The 20796-nt window shown below is 32.7% G+C and overlaps 1 protein-coding gene across 1 annotated transcript in view; it reads right to left on the bottom strand.

Moving 5' to 3' along the window:
• The window catches only part of LRP1B (LDL receptor related protein 1B), a 1560879-nt gene that overhangs the window by 741617 nt on the left and 798466 nt on the right, over positions 1-20796 (bottom strand). Inside the window, exons 13-15 of the mRNA XM_064382912.1 lie at positions 9328-9508; positions 5145-5364; positions 3041-3230 (exon numbers count right to left, since the gene is read on the bottom strand). Of these exons, the coding sequence (XP_064238982.1) occupies positions 3041-3230; positions 5145-5364; positions 9328-9508 (591 nt within the window). The remainder of the gene's footprint in view (positions 1-3040; positions 3231-5144; positions 5365-9327; positions 9509-20796) is intronic.

Raw genomic sequence — 20796 nt, 5'->3', positions numbered from 1 at the left:
ACTGCAACCTCTGCCACCCGTATTCAAGGTATTCTTCTGCCTCAGCTTCCCGAGTAGCTAGGATTACAGGCACCCACCAGCACACCTCGATAATTTTTGTACTTTTAGTAGAGACAGGGTTCCACCATGTTGGCCAGGCTGGTCTTGAACTCCTAACCTCAGGTAATCCACCCCCCTCAGCCTGCCAAAGTGCTGGTATTACAGGTGTGAGCCACCATGCCTGGCCATTGACAAGTATCTTCTAATATGAAGAGTGAGGGGGGATCTTATTAGTTGACTGATTTTCTGACACTGAACCTAAAATGAATAGATATTACATTATTATCATTCTTGAATATTTTTCATGGTGTTCTTGTCAGGTGGGGTGTGTGTGTGTCTGTGTGTGTGTGTGTGTGTGTGTGTATTAATACTATCTATCCCCATGTATTAAAACCATATATAAATAAAATAGTCTATATATACTATACATATAAATAAAGTCATGTAGTTTGTATTCTCTGGGGGAGGGAGGGGGAGAGAGAGAGAGAGAGAGAGAGAGAGAGACTATAAGGCTACTTAAGGCCAGCTTTTATTATTCCATTAAGAAAAGGAGATATATACTACTTAGAGATTTGGTTTTCTATTAAATCACTAAATTTTATCCATACTTAAAAAATAAAAACAGTCTAACAGGACAATATGAAATCAACATTTATGGGGGACTGATCATCTATTTCTCAAATGTTAATATCTAATGTTCAAAAGATGCAAAGAGTAACATCACTGAGAGAAAATTGTAATAATTAAGACAAACTACCCATATCTAAACATCTGAATGCATTTTGCTTTATAATTCAGCTACTTTGATCAATGTAGTAAAAGATACTAAAAATTTAGAACTCAAGTAGATTATCTAATATCAATGTCACTTGACTGAGAAAAAAATGGTGTTAACCGGGAATCCTTTCCATATTCTATTGCTTGTTCAAACATATAGTTAAGTACTAGGTAATCCTTAGGTATATGAAGATGTGGTAGAAAAATCAATTGATTAATTCACCTAAGTTAATAAAAAATTATCAATTATCCTCAATACATTCACTCAGTAAGACAAAACATTATGGTTTCTACAATAAAAGTTGAAAAATAATTTAGTAGTCAGAGCTCAGTTATTTTAATGTCCCTTTAATTAAAATGGGAAAAGTCACTTTTAAAAGACCATTGTCCATCTAAAGAATAACACTGCACTATTATACATCAATGACACCTTTCAGAACACCAAAAATATTCTCTATCAGAGTTATGTACTTCATTGCATATTATTGTGATACATTATTTCATTGAATATTTATTTTAAATGCCTATTTATAGGGTAACATTAAAAACAAATGCTTCCTGTTTAGAGAAATTGTAGGGGCAAATTGCCTATTATAATTTGTTTGTCAGGTACAATGCTATATAAGTTTTGCTTTTATATAACAAATAGCTATTTAATCATCATGGAAATTTTATGAAGAAAATATTTCTTATTTTTGTTAAATCTTTCATCAAGAGTCCAAAGTTTCAAAAGAAGATGTTAGGACCTGGATTTAAGCCCAGGGTATTTATCACTACATGTGTTGCATTTACTTCAACAACTCACTAAAGCCACTGGAAGCTTAAAGAATCTGAAGATGATAAAAATGTTATGGACTTTGGCGAGGGAAATTTAGAAATGACATTCAAGAAAAACAATTCTAAAGAGACGGGAAATGGAAAATGTGATCATGAAAAGGTTAGATTGTGAATTTAGAGAGAACTATAATCTTGAAAACAAGATCCTTCAAAATATAAAAAGGATTGTTCCTATTCATAGTCTGGGCTCCTGTTAGTGTAGGCAAACTATGGTAGTGTGTTAGGGGTGCAGGGTTTATATGAATATAACAAAATATTACCTTTTAATCTATCCAGGCAACTATCTCTATTCCTTATTTCTTGTCCATAGCTTTGGCTTGTGCCATCCAAATAATTTTAGTTTTATTCTTTTAAAAGATAATTTCATCTCTTATCAGCTATTGATATTTCTCATTTTATACATTTCCATTATTTTATACAATTTCATTTGTATCCCAATGAAGCAATTTTAATATAATGGGGAAAAAATATCTTAAGCTTTTGAGTGAGATAGTTCACTTTAGAATCGCTATTTTAGCCAAAATATCTTCAAAAACTCTGTTGCTAGATAATTTCCTATTGATAGCATATGTGTTAGGAAATTCAGAATATAATTTATTCATCCTAAAGGTATTGTAATTCATGATCATTAAATTTTTACAAGGATATCTCTTTAAAAAAGGAACAATGACTATTTAGACTCGTAAAAAACCTACCACATAATTTACTCAACTGTTTTCTTCGTTCAATACCTAAATTATTTTTTTTAATTTCAAAGCCACTGCAAATTAAAATACTTAAATTCTAAGTAATGCTATGTGTAGATGTCCTAATAAGTATTAATAACTCACAGAAACAAAACATAATATAATATCATCTGATTTTAAGACATGGATATTGTTATACATGCTTTTACTTCTGTGTCATCTAAAAAAATTACATGTTCCTTAAATATACATTGAAATTAATCAGATAAATATACAACGACACTTTTAAAATAATATTTTTCTTGTATAATGCATCTTAAATTTTTCAATAGTTCTCTTTCAAACTAAGGAGGTTCTCATGTTTCACAATACTTATTCTTTAAAAACATTAAGAGAATTGTTTTAATTTAAATAACTAATAGTCTTCTTAAGTGAAAATCACATGAAAAAACGGAAACAGTTGGAGAAAACCCTAAACCTCACTCAAACAGAATTTTCAGTGTTAATCACTTAGGCTATTTAGAATAATAAAAAGTAAATCTCTATGATAACGAAGCCTATGATTTGATTGACTTTGGAGCGAATTGGACATCTTTTATCATAAAACTGCAGCAAAACTGTCAATATAAAACTTTATAACTACTGTGAAGTATTATTATATGTGAATCTCAGAAGCACTTTTATTTATTTATTTTTAATACCTTGTTGCTTTCGTGGATCATAAATCTGAAGCCCAAATAGGGGTGGTCTTTCATGCCTCAGCAATGTCACCTCACTCGTTATCAAATCTAGTTGAAAAATGGAACCATTCATATAATCAGTCCAGAACACATAATTTCCATGATGCGACAGTCCAAAAGGGTGGTTCAACTCTCTCCCACTGTAAACAATCTGCAAAATATAAACACATTGTGAAAAATCAGAACTGACCTTTAGAAACATAAGTAGGTATTTAGAGAAAGTGATATTCAAATAAGTATAACAGATAATAATCTAATATCTTAACTCTTTTTCTCTGATCGATTTAAAAAACGGATTTCACAATGTGAGCATATTTTTGTTTGTTTGTTTTAGGGCATCCTATTTGAAGGATATCACTATATTTTATCCATTTAAATACTTTTAACTATGACACTTAAAATATGGTTAAGAATGCAAATACTAAAATGACTTTTCCTAACTCTCATTCCTGTTTCTTTTGCTTATGATATTTCAGTATCACATCCTGGGATAGAAATCGATCTAAATAATCATGTGTATTGCATGGTTGCTCATCCAGTAGCCAACAGATGGAACATGTTCAAATGACAATGGGAGCAAAAAGGATCCTCCTACTTTAAATGGTCCAATGCAAATTGAAGAAATCTTGGATCTGACAGAAAAGATGATAAAGATTTAAATTTTAAACACAGGCACATTTATTATTAGTAAATAGATAAAACTCACTGGCAAATTAAATTCTGGTTATGTTAATATATTCATTTACATTCTAGTTATATTGTTTTGATGTTCCTTAAATGAAGGAATCGTGTGATAAAAGTTTAAGTCCAGTTTCACATGTAGGATTGTAGAAGGGGAATAAATTATACCTCAGTAACGATAATACTCTTTCATCTTTCACCATAAATAGAATTATACTGAATACAACATGAAAAAGATTTTGTATCCACTTCATCTAATATTAGAGAATTGAGAAGATTATCTACATAATTTAGGGTCATAAATTTAAATTTTGCTCCTTTTAATGAATTCTTCTTACCAAACTATCATCTATTGAATAATTGACATGGTTTCTTAATGTTTTTCTCACTTTTAGGTAGGCTAAAATATGCTGGCCATGAAAGTATTATGTTTATTGTTTACATACCAACATCTTCTAAGGAAGCATAAAGATTTATCTAGCACCTGTTAAGTATGTGACATGAGGTTAAATGTCAACCAATTGTACTTATTTGGAGAAAATATTTAAAGTACTGTTAGAATCAATCGACAGCTGAATAGTCTTAACTGATTAGTGTAGTTTTTATTTCTAAAACAGAATCCATAATGAGTAGGCTTAGCCAAATATGCAGTTTTTCTTTCCAAAAACACGAAAAGAAATGTAAGTTAAAGGAAGCATTTCCATCGTTTCTAACATTCCCTTTTTCTATTACTTAACTCTGTTAAAGTCAGTTTTGGTGTTGTGTGTAATTAGGTAATTATAACATGAAATATAGAGGTTATGTTTTGTCAACTATGCCTCTGTCTCACAGCCAACTGCATCATCCTCAATGTTACCTAAGAATTTCAAAATCATTTTGCAGTTACTCCAGCAAAAGAAGCAAGAGGAAACTGATACCAATTCATACTAATAAGCTTGAAGTTCAGTTCATGCCTACTATGTGTTTAAGTTTCAATGTCACCAAGTTATTCAAACAAATACAATGTAATTACTTCCTCATAAAACATAATGTTAAACTTCACCTGAAAAGATTGAACATATTTGGATAGAGTGGAGTTGCTTGGTTATAGAAAACTCATCAATAATGTAGAAAAACTGCATTTTAAAACAGCTCTGATATCCTGAGAGCTTCTTTTAAAAATCCCACAAATCCTGGCATACCACAGTGAGCTGGGCCTGGTCTCCCAGAGGCAAGTGCCAGCTGCACTACTTAATGCTCAGCCTCCTTTAGCCACCCCATGGAGACTATTGGCAGCCACCTCAGAGGAGTAAAAATAAACTTGAAAGTATTTTTAACACAACATAACAAGGTTCTGTGAAAAAAAGAAGCCTGTGGGTTAAAAACAGCAGCATTTGTCTTTTACCTTCCTGTGAGTTCCATTCAAAAACACTTTTTCAATATGATCATAATAGGCATCACACCAGTATAATGTGTTGGTGTGAAAGTCCAGAGTTAAACCGTTTGGCCACAGCATCTTTGAAGTCACAAAAATCTGCCGATTGAATCCATCCATCCAGGCCTTCTCAATCCTTCCCACGCTGTCATCTATTTCATCTTCCTCCCAGTCTGTCCAATACATCCAACTAAGACATTTAAAAAAATGCATATGGTTATTACAACAAGCCACAGTATAGACATTTCCTCAGATTTGGCACTACCATGAATTCTAGTTACATTCTGATTTCTTATCCTGTTTAAGTGCTTATCTGTCAAAGAGGGGACAGCTGTGAAGTTTTAAGGAAAGTAAAGGTTTGTTTGGAAGAACTGTGCATTTACACTTATTACAGAAAAGCCACTACCACCACTCTCGTGCTTTCTGGCCTCATGCATTAGTGAACTTGACAGTACGTGCCAAATATCTATTTTTTGAGGGTATTGATACTAAGTATATAAAATGATTTTCTGGGTCATTACTATTTTAAATGTTGTCTACTTCAAAAAGTATATAATCAATTATGTGATTAAAAACCAGATTAACTGACATGAGAACCCATGGCACAGTTAATGATCTACTCCAGACTTTATTTAATCTCAGATGAATTATTATTTTTTAACACAGGTAATTGGACTGCCTTTGTTCTAAAGGGCACAGTCATACTGGGTTTGTTTGGCCAGGTCTAATTTGTCTTCCTGATGCAAATTATCTATGCTTTATTGATGCTCATTATTACCCCCAAAATCTACAGAAGATGATTTAGCAGCACATAAGTTTAATAATAGCAGGTTGAATGACCTTGAGGTTTTGAGCTTTAATTTCTATCTCAAACAAAAGCATTTGCCTTTAAAAACAAATCTTTTGTATAAGCTCTAACAGTAGGAGAGGGGGCCTTGAACTAATGTTCCAATTCCCTCATGAATAAGGTTAAAACCCACCACATTTGTTTTTTTAGGGTCATGTGAAAGTTCCTGAGTTTATTAATTAAAGTGTAGGTGTAATCCAGCCATCTCACATACAGCTTTATAAAGTCTCAAATCTTTTCCAAGCTGCTGACCCTTGAAATACCCATATTAGATCCCCTGCCTCCTCCATTTCGTAGACTCTAAGAATTTCTAAGTGCATTTGGAAAAAGTCTGTCACCATGACAAAAAATCCTACTGTGATCTAAACTGGCAGACTTGGGAAAACTGAGGATGAACAACACTACCAATTAAGCTCTTTCTAAATCTCTTAACGGTTTCCAATTATGTTGATATGCCTTTTGAGACCTGAGGAAGTATATTGAGACTGTTGAATTGTGTTAATCCTAGGAATAAACATGGAAATATTTCTATCTTGTATCTTGTACTTTCTTAAAGTGATTTTTTAAATTGGGGCAACTTGGTAACAAAAAGGATAGTCATTCTATTTGCCCTAATTCTATGTTAGTTACGTATAAGTACTTGACATCAGCTTTATAAATGAACTACACAAAAGTGAAATATGCAATCTTTTCATCTCTACTGATATTTTCCTGAAATTTTCATATATATAGTTAATTAATGCAGTTTTATTTTTGTTAAATTATAACTTATTAATACAGCAGTTAACTTCCCTATAGCTTCTCCTTTTGATCATGGCAACACACTTTTTTTTTCTGTGAACCAAACCATACATACATGTGCCTGTGTGCACACACACACACACACACACACACACAAATGAGAGATAAATCTGGGTATTCTAAGTATACTGCATATTCTTTTACTATTTGAATAAAGGAGTTGTTTGTGAACTGATCCATCACCTAAAATTATTTTTATTTAAACAAAATTATCTTTCTAAGTAATGTCAATCTGATAGAGGATATATAAATATATAAAATCATCTACAAATTTAATAATTTTTGCTTTAATGTATATTGTGGGCCAGGTACCATGGCTCACACCCGTAATTCTAGCACTGTAGGAGGCCGAGGCAGGCGAAATGCTTGAGCCCAGGAGTTTAAGACCAGCCTGAGCAACATGGCGAAACCCCATCTCTATAAAAATTACGGTAAGTTACCAGGCACGGTGGCTTGTGCCTGTAATTCCAGCTAGTCCCAAAGCTGAAGCTGAGATGGGAGAATCCATCACTTGAGCCCAGGCTATAGAGGCTGCCATGAGTCAAGATCACACCACTTCACTTCAGACTGGGTGACAGTGAGATCCTGTCTCAAAAAAAAAAAAAAAAAAAGGATATTATGAAAGCTTTACAATCAATACCAAATGAAGAGAATTCTTAAACACACAGAATAGAAATATAACCTATAAAATAAGCAGGAACTAATATAAATATTTTTCTAGGTGGGACTCTGGGCATTCTTCACATAAAACATAGGTTAATCTGGCCTTCTGCTAATATACCAAGAAAAATTCTACCTTTTATTTCAAGGCCTGTTCGAATGTAATCATCTGATGAAGTCTATCCCCAGCCTTTCTGGAGATGAGTCAAAATAAGTTCTTTCCTCTGTTTCTCAGTTACACTGTCTAGTTTTAAATAATATTTATTACATTTATTGCCTATAAATAGGGACAGTTGGTAGGAAGACATTACAGGGATGCGGACATTGTCTTACTGAAAAAAAATTCTATTAATCAGAATTGTCTTCAGATAGCTTGAACTATGTAGATGCTATAGGTTTTAAACATAATATGGATGCCTACAAACTTGGGAGATGTTGAAGAGGATTTCTAAATTTGAGAAGAGAGATGGAAGTAGTGTGCTCTAAATTATATGTTTTTATGACTTCCACATGTGTGTCATCTCTTTGGGCACAACAAAGACGCTTTTACTCTATCACAAAACATTTTCTCTAACATAATAGTGAGAAAGAAGATGCTGTTTTAAGACATTTGAAATTTCCTTCTTCAAATAGATTTGAACAGTGTGGAATAAATATTCTCCTCAAGAACTAAGACTGGTTTAACAGATGATTATAGAATCCACACATAAAATCACCAAAATTACTTTATAATTATGCCCTATGAAAACAATTACAATGAGTTCACTCACTGCCTAGGAAGAAGCACCTGGTTGTATTTGGAGCTAGTCTCAACACAAACAATTCTAGGAACTGCAATCTGGTGATCTCAGTTTATAAGTGATTCACATGCCTCCTATCCAATACATATTTTTTGTATATGTGCATTAAAGTGTAGAGAATATCTATTTTGTGATGCCTTAAAATAATAATATGTAAGCCATGGAGGGAAAAACACATCAAAAACCTGTACATGTAAAATATTCAAGAAAAAAAACATTTTTAAGTTATAAAATGCTATTTAAAATTTCCATCTTCTTTGATATTCCTATAAATATAGTTTTGTGATCAGGTAACAGCTCTGAATAAAAATCAAAAGAAAACATATTACCAAGAATTGGACAAAATATTCCATTCTAAAACAAGTAATACGTATTATAAAATGATGTCCCTATATGGAAATTATGGTGGTATCTAAAATTATGTGATTATCACCCTAGACTAACAAAAAGCAGTGAAGTTTAGTGGCTAAGAGTAAAGTCATAGAGACAGACTCCCTGGGAATAAATGTATACCCGGTCTCTTACTAATTGAATGGTGTTTGGCAAGGCAGTTATCATTTTCACCTTTATAAACAGGGATGAGAATAGTAACTAATTCAGAGGATTGTTGTGAGGATTAAAAAAAAAGGAGCATAGTAACTCATTTAATAAAATGGCCCTCAGGAAATAAAAACTTTTGCCCTTTTTTGAATACATTAAATTTCAATAGCCTTTACAATATAAAATTGATTGATTTTCTGATTGAATTCATTATTCACCTTGGTGTTGGGCTGTTTAAAATACATTATAGTGCTAATTTTGAATAAATCAAGTAATATATTTGTATGCAGTAATCTATTTCAGGTCAACATATTTGACATGTTTATTTAGTGCATTCTCTAGGACAAAAAAACCATTAAATCTGTAACTTGACCCACTAACATCATTTGTGTGTAAATTCAGATATAGATATGAATTTAAATAAAACTGACTACTATTAAATATGTAAAGACCAAAGTTATCTATTGTCATTTTTCTTGTATAAAGCTAGTCAAATATTGCATACCCATTAACTGGATCCACCACAATTCCTCTGGGATGAGACATTTCACCCTCTAGAAGAGTCTTACGACTCTGAGAAGCTTTTTCCAACCTGGCCACATTAATGGTCTTCCTATGGCCATCATTGGTCCAGTAAAGATTATTTCCAATCCAGTCCACAGCAATGCCCTCCACATTATCCAGATCTAAAAAAAAAGAAAAAAACAAAAAGAAAAACAAGAAAGAAGTGGCTTTTACCAATTAAAACTAGTGTTCACAATTAATATTCTACTTAATAAAAACTTTATTTAGTTCAAAAAGTAATGAACTCCAATTCATGATATCTTTATGATATAATTTTTGCAAATGTTACTATTCTATACATTTCAATTTTATTTTGAATCCCTTTTTATGTGAATAATAGGCCCTCTTTCAGTTGTACACAGTGTTAACAAATTAATCATGGTCATTAACTCAGATTTTAATTGAACCTCAATTTACTGTAATTCAGTGATCTGCAGAAAAATGGGAACATACAAGTGATAGGAGCAAAAAAGCTTGAATATAACTGACAACTTCAGCAACATAGACTGTTCTGAAGAAAAATCTACTCATGCTATGTCAGCATGTTCAAACTTGTAATATGTAATCTGAATAATCAAAATAATATGAATGTCCTCTTGCCCAAGGATGAACAGTTTCAGGAGGAGCACAAGTATGAAAACCCAGAACAGGCCTTCATTCCAGAACTGCATCAACAGTGAATCTCAAGAGATCGCTGAAACACTTCTGTTTATTTTAGACTTATCTTACAAAGAATCCTATTACAAGATTCTATGAGATACAGGCAATGATAATTCAAATATAATAAACAAATAATAATCCTATGAGTTCACCTAATTCAAACCCTTCATTTTATAAGGGGGGAAACTAAAACTTCAAAGTCAAGGCAGTTACTTATAGTCTATTATTATTCACAAAGCAGTAGTAATTGGACAAAAACGCAAGCCCTATGACCCAAAGTGTGGAGATCTTCAAAACTGCACAGTTCCTAGAGTGAGTTTCTGTAGCATCTTGCCCTTGCTTTTTGTCACTTTGTAAACCACACTTCAGCCTACAACATTACAACAATTCCATTCTTCTATTGCATGCAGAATTGCTGTCAACTCCTTCTCTTCTCTCAACACCAAAGGAGTCTACATAGTCTTCCTCTTTTCCTTTCTGGCATGACGCACAGAACTGGAATTTATTTTGGACAAAAGCAATAGGTAGTATACATTAGAGAGAGAGCTGTGTCTTTGCACACTACAAGGAAATCTATATCACATTTCCCTATATGCAAACACAGTGAATATTTACTATTATCATGTCATCAGGAAAAAAAGTAAAATTTTCTCTTGGAATCCTTATTGCTACTCAACATGTGCCATGATTCAGAATGATTGAAATAAAATGTGATCTGACCTAACTGAAAATTCCATTATAGTGAATCAGATATGTACTCAATTTCACTAAGCTCCCTGCTTCATTACCATCTAGTATGAGTAATTTTCATAGGTTAATTGTCCTATGCTTAGAAAAAGAAGTTTAATTTTGTCTTTACTTATTGACAGTTTTACTGAGCACTTTCTTATTCTGGCATAATGGAACGAGAATAGTTATTTACTCTTTTCTATTTATCATAGTCTGTAGATGATTTTTTATCTTGTTAGTTGGTTTTCAAAAATTAGATTACATTTGAAATCTTCTCCAGCATAAAATATCTTCATGCTGGATAACCCTCTTATTTTTAAAACTTTTAAAAAATATATATGACTTGAGACTTAATTTTTTCATATGAAGCAGTTACAATATTGTATGAACGAAATTTTTGTTTCTGACACTTGGGTAAGCAAATTCAGTGACGCATTAGGAAAGTGAAGATTATAATAGCACCTACCCCATAAGGTGATTACAAAGGGCAAACTATTAATAGTTACTGCATATAAACATTTAGCATATTCCCTGGAATACAGTAACTTCTCAATTCATGTTAATTTTTCTTAATTTATCAGGATTAAAAAATATTTTATATCTCTTTTGTCTCCTTTCTTTAAGGGTACTACTTGATAGGAATATATCCTATTTTTTTGCCTTTACAATGATTTTTCTATAATATTTTCTTGTACTTTTACCATTGACTAGCTTTAACTAAAAGTAATATATTCATAAGTATATGTGATATTCTAAAATAATGCTTGGCACACACTAAATAATAAATATTATGATGATGATTACTATTCCTGTAATAGTATCATTATAATTTCTGTATAATCTCTCCTTAAGCCAGGTGTCTAGTCTATTAAGATAGTAATAAAGGAATTCGCCTAGAGCATTTTTTAATGTTGTTTTCTGTTTGTGTGTGTGTGTTTTTTTTTTTCTGTTATAGGGAGAATGGTGATGAATACAAATTTTAAAATAAGAAAATGTATATAAAGATCTATGAGCAAATTGGGAATCATTTTAGGTTATCTTTAATAGGACAGGAAGGAATTTTTCTCTTGTAGAACGAAGTCTGAACAATCAATTAATCCCTTTCTCAACAAATATACATTGATAAGGGAAGCATTCTGTTTCCACATTATTTGGTCTCTGCTTTAAATCAACTTATAAATTAGATGAAACAGTAAGACTTATAGAGCATCAGTCTTATGTATGTTTGATATTTTATTCAAAGGGGTCTGGTTGGGTCCTGCCTGAGACTGACTAATAATGACTCTATAAACAAAAGTCCTTTAACCAGATCAGGGATATATGAAGGTTGTGGCATTCAAAGGCCAAACAAACATAAGTGACTACAGAGAATCTAACTATTAGCTTGAGGAAACACCTGATATTAAAATGAAAGGAAGTTGTTTGATAAAGAAAAACTTGGTAGAGTACATTGCTTTGTATAGTTTGGGTGACAGTTCAAGTAGTCTACATTCTAAAATTTATATTTGCTACTATTTATTATTATTATTATTGCATAACTACTAGCCAAGAGCATGACTATTTAAAAAATATGTTCAAAATCTCCCTTAGCTTTCACAAAATACCCATTTTCATTCATCAATAGGCAAGGAGTCAACATGTTTATACGTCTTAAAAAAAAAGAAAAAATTCAGTAGATAATCATTTCTTATAAAGTTTGTTTAGATTAATATTATATCTATATTTTTCATGCTAAGTGAAGATATTGCACATTTACTCATACTCAGAAAATAAACAGCCTTTTCATGCATTCCAAAAACTTAATATTATTTTTCTCAAAATATTAAAGTTTCTACAACATGTTATCCTTGTATACATTGTTCTAGTAATTTCAAAATGACTTGTATAAATGGAATAATATATGAATAGTACATTAAACACCCACACACTCACACATCTCATTCAAATTTAGGATCGATAATGAATTGCATGGTTCACTTAAGTAAAAAACTCATGATGTTAACAATACTATTTCCTATAAGAGATAACTACCACTAAGGAAATGAGGCTGAATAATATATAATAAAATTTATGGAAATTTTAAAAGAAATAATGATGTGGATTTAAAAAGAATAAATAGAACAATTTTTCAAATGAATGTAATACTTTGGACTAGATCAAATAAACATTTTTAAAGAGAGTGGTTTTGGGAGAAAAACATATTTCTAAAATGAAAACTTCATTACAGATCTGATTTTTAGATATTACACATTCATGGAAAAGAAGACTACAGTTTTATATATTTAAAATATAATTGCCTACTTTTAAAATGGGTTCATGGCTTTTAAAAGAAAAGATGTGAGCAGTGGTCTTAGTTTTGTTAGGCACATAAGCTGGACCTCCAAAATGATCCATAGATCTTGATGCTTTACAACAGAATTTGATGCATATAATAAGAAACTAATTAAAAATTATAACCCCAAATGGCCATTATAAATTCATAGTTTCTACGTTATTCCACCTTATAAAAGTTTATCCAGGGTTATCTATCCTTAACATGAACATTATTTTTCTGAATTGGAACGAAAGTGTTTACATGAGTACAGAATATGGTAAAGTGCCTTAAATAATTAAATCTGCATCATGCATGTAGACATTCCTAAGGCCAGGGATACCTTACCTCACCCTAGTGCCAGCACTCGGACAACTCTCCTGTCTCGTATCCTTGTAGTTCAATTAACACAAATTCTTTTTGTGCATTTCGATATGGCCTGAGGCCATACATAGCTCATATGTATCTGACATGAGTGAATGACACTGATTTAATTAATAGTGTAGCAGTCAAATTTGCTTGCTGAATATGCTGTATCATGGGGTTTCAAGAGTCTCTGGTCACAAACTAAAGATATCATCCAGATTTCTCCTTAGTTGTTAGGTCATGGAGGGTGAATATACAAGTCATTGTCACTCAGAACAAAATACTTTGATGCTATATTCAAAGAGATCTGTAGAGTTCATATAAGGGTCTTATTTTCCAGAATAAACAGCATATATTAAAATGTAGTGGTTTCCTTCCATTATCCAAAGCATACTGTCAGTTTCAGTGAGTCAGGGGATCATCAGTCTATGGCATTCAGATAGTTTATCTTTGATACGATGAACACATGGACAAGTAAAGATAGTGCCATAGTATGCATCATAGTTACCAATAATCTAAACTGATAATTAAAATAAAAGATCAAGAATGGTTAAGGACTGAAATTTTATCATACTTTCAAACTTATAAGTTTGCCTGTTTTTGTTCCATGAATTCTAGTAGGAGACAGAAGACTTGTGGGTCAGATATAAAGGATTTTATTACTCATGGCACAACAAGCAGCATGGTCATCAGCAGATTGGTGTCAGTTCCCTTTACTTCAAGTCCCCAGGATCAACTGGGAGGGGGTCCATATGAATGTTTTCATACACTGTGGGTGGTATTACAGAAGAAGAATCCTGAGTTTAGAAAATCCAAACTTATTAAAATGGGGAGTAAGAAGGCCTGCTGTTTTCACTGGACGGTGACTCTATCTCTTTTTCTCAATACTTTTTGCTATACAAGTATCCTTGAAAAGATGCTTCAGAGGAGAAGACAGTATATGTCTTACTTTAAGATATGGAAAAATGTGAGAGATTCATGGAGAATTGTCTCCCAATAAGAGGTCCTGAAAAGTCATAATTTGGTAGTCACTAATAAATGCAGATAGATAGAGCAAACAAATTGGTGAGTGGATATGAACACAGAAAATAATGTCTGGATTCCAAGCTATTGCTCTAATGGGAATTCTGCACTGATTTACACAACCACACCTAAAGTATATTGTGTAGCTAGCTATGTGTGATAGTTAATCATATGAGTCAATTTGGCTAGCCCATGGTACACAAATAATCAGTCATTCAGTCTGAATGTTGCTGTAAAGGTATGTTTTAGATAACATGAATATTAAATCAGTAGAATTTGAGCAATAAGCAGGTTACCCTCTATAACGTGGGTTGGTCTCATCTAATCAGTTGAAAGCCTTAACAAAAGAATAGATTGGGATCTCCTGAGAAAGATGAAATTCTTCCTCCAGACTGTCTTTGGACTCAAGTAGCCACATCAATTATTTTTGGGACTCCAGCCTGCTGGTGTACTCAGCAAATTTTGGACTTTCCAGCTCCCATAATTGTGTGACCTAATTCCTTAATAAATCTCTTTTTTTCTCTCTCTCTATATATACTATTGGTTCTGTTTCTCTAGAGAATCCTGACTAGTACACCATGACCATGCCTGTGATTGGAAAATACTTTTACTCAATGGGCCAGGAAAAAGATGGCCATTCTTCACATTCATCCTTTTCTAATAAAACACTGCAAAGTATATATTACAAAGGACAAAATAGCTTTCAATTTAAGGAACCTCTAGAGATATGCAAGGGGCATACAGCTCATTGTACCATATTCCACTAATTTTTTTTTTTTTTTTTTTTTTTTGAGATGGAGTCTTGCTCTGTTGCCAGTCTGGAGTGCAGTGGCGCAAACTCAGCTCACTGCAACCTCCGCCTCCTGGGTAAAATTTTTAAAATAATATTAGAGTCCTCATTGTTATTGGGGGAAAAGTAATTTCCATTAACACCATTTTACTACCTAACTCTGCCTACCTATCAAGAGAAAACAGAGCTAAAATTGCTTCCATTTTTTGAACATATCACACCTATTCTTGAATATTCCTTTTAGAACTGTGAAGTAGGTTATAATTTATAAAAATAAGACATTTTTGGAACCTATTTCATCAATAGTAAATTACTCAATCTCTTTCATATTATATAAAAAATCTATTAGTAGTCACTTTGGCAATTTAATTTCATAGAAAGTGACTTTGTATTAGGTATATTTTCTAATAGGTTTCATGTTTTTGCACTTGGTCACTTAAACATTCAAAAAGTTGCATCAACTGATAATGTTCATTGAACTTTAAAAAAGACAAGGTATCACATACATGCTTAGAAATCATGTTTAGTGAAAGATACTTATCACTAAATTCCAAGCTGAGCTTAAAGTTAGAGAATGTAAATCCTTATTGTATTTACAATTACCATGGCAAAGCACAAATGTGTTATCTGATGTGACCATGCTCCTGGAGATAACCGGCCTAAATCAACCAAAACTATACTTGTTTCAGATCCACATAAATACTCAGAGAAAAAGGCTAGACAAATGCATGTGTGGGCTCTAGGAAAGTGTGGTAAAGGAGGCCAACTTCTTAAAAATAATTTATCTAACGACATCTTTCCATAAATGCCGAAGAAAGCACACATAGTCATAACCCTCCTAAGTACATAGGTAGTCTTACAAAACTGAAACAGTAAATTGGGGCAAGGTCATAATAAAACTAGGCAGCAGCTCTGTTGTGAGTTCAGTATGCTAGAAATAAAAGCAGTTACAAAACCACACAGTTTAACTTCTAAATCTCCAAATAATGAAACAAAGACCCAGAAAAGTAAGTTGACTCACAAGGACCCATGTTTAGTTAGTAGTCACTATAATAAGTCTTGAAATTTAACTCATGTTCTAATGTGCCTACCCTACTTTGTATTCAAATTTGACCTCTAGTGTTGTAAAGAAAAAAAAAATGATAAATAGAGGAAAGAGTTAAAGAAAGTTTAACCTAGGAAAAGATTCCTTGGAAGAAGGAAAAGTGAGGCATGGAGGAAGGGAGGGGAATAAAGCTAGAATAAGAGTACTAGAGTAAAGGATGCTTTTGAGTACAAACTCTCCAATCAGAAACACCATACATAGTGAAAGTTTGTAAATTTTTTCAAATTTCTCCACTTTGTTAACCTTTGCCAAATTACTTAATATTGGTGCATGGCTTAAGCTTGAACTTCGGTTTTCACAAATGAAAGTATGAATAGTAATCAGCTCTCTCCATATTAGGATTAAAGGAGAGAAAAATAAGCAGAACAATGCCGGGTACATAATCAAATTCTCAATAAATGATACCTGTTATTTCTTACTAAAATACATTTGATGACTAACAATGTAGAGATTTTTTAAATGTCCATATGAAGGGAAGTAAAATATTGAAAGAAAACATGAGGAAAATCTGAGGCACTGTTATAAGCTATATGAGACTGAGAAGACATAACAACTAAACTCGTTACAGAAAAGTGGCTGATATTTGAATAAAGTCTTTGGTTAACAATAATGTATCAACATTAATTTTCTGGTGTTGATAATGGCTGTGTAGGTTTGTAAGATGTCAGAAAAAGCTGTGTGAGGGTGCAATGGACTAAATGTTTGTGTCCTCCCAAAATTCACACGTTGAAATCCTTATTCTAATGTGAAAATATTTGGGAGAAATTAGTTCATGAGGGTGGAGCCCTCATAAATGAAGTTAGTACCCTTATAAGAGGAGACCAGAGAGCTCTCTAATCACTTTTCCTTCATGGGAGGATACAGTGAGAAGTCGTCATCAGTCTACAACCTGGAAGAGGCCTCTCACCAGAACTTGACCATGCTGGCACCCTAATCTCAGACTTCTAGGCTCCAGAAGGGAGAGAAACAAATTTCTGTTGTGTATAGGTCACCCAGTCTATGGTACTTTGTTATGGCAGCCTGAATTAATTAAGACAGAAGAATATACAGAAATTATCTATTCTATTTTACAACTTCTCAACTAAAGTTAGTTCAAAATTTATTTTCTAAAATATAATAATAAATAAATTGCTTTGGAAATGCATTATTTTTATATAATAGAGGATGCCAAGACTAGATGTAGTATTATCTGTAAAAAATAGTTTAAATATTGATATTAATAACATATTTTATAATAATTTTGGTATAATAAGACAAATGGATACTTTTGATTCCACAGTGAAAGTATAAGAGATATTAGTGAAGAATAACTTATCCATAAGGATATAGTATAAAAAAGAATTTAAAGCTGTGCAAAAAAAAAAATTGAGATGTTGATTCAGAAAGACTGGGAAAGTGTGTTAAGACAGGAGTTTATTATGTGTATTAACCAAAAATGGTAATCTAAAGTTTTTCATTAAAATGTTACAGAAGTTTAAATAAATCAATAAAAGTATGTAAGATTTTACAAGATTTCTGAAAAGTCACCAGGGATGATCATTATAAAAGGAATTTCAGTAAAAACCAAAATAAGTTTTCAGATGATGAAAAAATGATAAATGGATCTTAATTGTTTCTTATATTAGAACCAAACTAATCATTCTTTAATAACTCTTAGATCTTTTTAATCAGTTTAATTACTGTTTTTAAAGTAATGACATCTAAATTAAAGTACTCATTCATCCATTTAATGAATGTTTGCTGTATAGCTAATAGAAGCCATGAAGTGTTCTAGGCCCTAAGGATCTACCACTGAGCAAAGGAAACAAAATATCTTACCTACTGAAGCTTACATTCTTACAGCAAGGCAACAACCAAGTGAAACATACCCAGAATAAGCACAAAAGACAAAAAGTCAGGAAAGGGAATAAAGAGTTGGGTTGGGTATGGTGGTGGTAAGCAATTTTATTGGGCTGGCCAGAAGGGCCGATTGAGGAGGGCTGTGTGCAGACAAAGACATCTAGGACTTATAAAAGAGGCACGGGGGGGATCTGATGGAAGAACATTCCAAACACAGAAACATGCACAAAAACTCTGAGATGGGACAATGCCTAGGGTGTTCAGGGGACAACAAAGAGAATATTGGAGAAGAGCTACAGGGCTAGTGTAGGTTAAATAGCAGAAAAACAACTTAAATAGCTTTTCCCCTCCTATGAACTTAAAAGTCATTATGTAGAACACTTATAGGGTGATTATAACTAAAATTCTCATGAACGATAGTAAGGTGGTCCCTTACTCTGACTTGTACTTATTTTCCAGGGCTTATTTATGGGTATTGGGAGAGGCAGTCCCCCATGGGCCTTGAATGTCCCTGTGCATTCTTGCCGAATTTGCCATATTGTAAGGCTTATTTCTCATTTGATACTAAACAATTTCTCTTGGTACTCACATAGGCAGCTAAGCAAGTCAAGGGGACCACAGGGTGACTGCTGTGTAACTGTTTGCTCCACGGAGGAGAAAAACTAGAGATCTTGCTGTTTGTGCAGTGCCAGCTGCTTTCCCAGAAAGTGCTCATCTCTAAGCCCTGGGATTCCAGCTGTGGCACAACTCCCTGCTTGCTCACCATTCATCCAGGCCCATCATTTCGCTTTCTGAGACTTACAGGCAGGGGACCCAGTGCAACTATGCTGATATTCGTGTGGTGAGCAATAAAGTGTCCTAAGTCTCATTGTCTCATTTTCTACTTTCGGCACCTATGCAGTGGTGGTGGCAGGTTTATCCCCACCATTCTTTATGACAGAGCTTCTCAGCTTTGGCATTACTGACATTTGGGAACTGAAAATCCTTTGTTGTGGAGAACTGTCCTGTGCATTGCACAACGTTTAGCAGCACATGCCTCTATCTACTAGATTCTAGTAGCAATGCCCTGTCTAGTTGAACCAAAAATAATTCCAGATAATATCAAATATCCCATGGAAGACAATATTACCCGTGTTCTATGATGTTGGAGTTCTACTTTAAAAGTGAGTGATATTTCTCAGACTCCTTGGTTCATTTTGATTCTTCTAAATGAGTTTTCTTATCTTGAAATGAAAAGTTACTTGCAATATTTTTTGGCAAAATTGCATAAGAATATTAAATTATGTTTTTGTGGCTTGTATAGTAGTAATACAAACTACTTTTTTTCAAATATGCAGTCTCAGAATGGGTTTGGTTTCATTAAAATTCCACATTTATAAAATACTTTGAAAAGAGAAATGTTAAACATGTCATGGTTACAGTGACAAACATTTTGAAAATATTTGTCTCAGAATGATATGCTTTTCATATATATCTCTATATCCTTTTTATCTTGAAAAAGGGTACTTTTTGTTTTTTACTTGAAATAATAGCAAGTTAAACCTTGCAATTTAAAATTCCTCTATTTAAGTTACAAATAACTTCATAGCTAAAATATCAAGGTAATTTGTTGTAGCTGAAAACATGCACATTCTTCTATGATTAACAATAAATATTTCTGAAAGCTCATTTTCATAAGAAAGATAAAAGTGCCAGTGCAGGGGATAGGAATGCACTGCTAACCTGTGCAGACAGATTGGTATTAACCAAAGAAAGAAACAGATGTGTATTAAAATATTTCATATGGTTATCAGACCATCACTATGCATTACATGTCCTAATATCATTACAATATATTTCTCCAAGTTATCTAAATATTGCATACTATACTAGATGCATATTTTGATAAGAACTCTGATTCTTTTAATTGCACAGGAATAGTAAAGAAAAATAAAAGTTAATGAATAAAAAGAAAAGAGAATGGTTAGGTGTTCGATTTAAGGGAGATCTGAGGTAGTCATCATCCATTTTCTTGAGTGAGGAAAAAAGTATGAGGATACATGCTATTGTTTTTCTTAGTCTATGACTGAGTCTAAAATAAACCTGGTCTGGGATAAAGATGTACCATCTGCCAGTTTGATATCATAAATCTGGGAAATAAATGTAACTTCTGTTAAACAATAAAACATCTTGAATAGAAGAGTTTAGAGTTATTTTCCTCTCTTTTTAGATACACATACAAACCTGTTTTCCAGATACTTAACAATCCTATTGTTTGCCTTGTTCACTAGTGTATCCTTAATCTTGGAATTTTTCCTTTATATTACATGATCTCAATAAATACTGATTGCATAAATTTATACGTAATGAATGACTCACCATCGCTTCATGCATAATTCCAACTCTCCTTCTAATGATATAGAAGATCTGCTATTATTGTCAATAATCTCCTTCATAGGTCCTATGATCCAGCTCCTGAACTATAATGCATATAATACTTTTAGCTAATTGATGAACTATACTAGATAGAAAATAATATGGACTTTTGTGTCAGAGAGAAAGTACCTTCTTTACCTTCTAGCTGACTCTCATTTTTGTCTTCATAAAA

Source organism: Aotus nancymaae, unplaced genomic scaffold (genome assembly GCF_030222135.1).
Source record: "Aotus nancymaae isolate 86718 unplaced genomic scaffold, 86718_ANA_hifiasm-v0.15.2.pri h1tg000029l, whole genome shotgun sequence".
Lineage (NCBI taxonomy): Eukaryota > Metazoa > Chordata > Mammalia > Primates > Aotidae > Aotus > Aotus nancymaae.
Note: the sequence above shows the minus strand (reverse complement) of the source record. Positions and strands in the feature narration are given on the sequence as shown.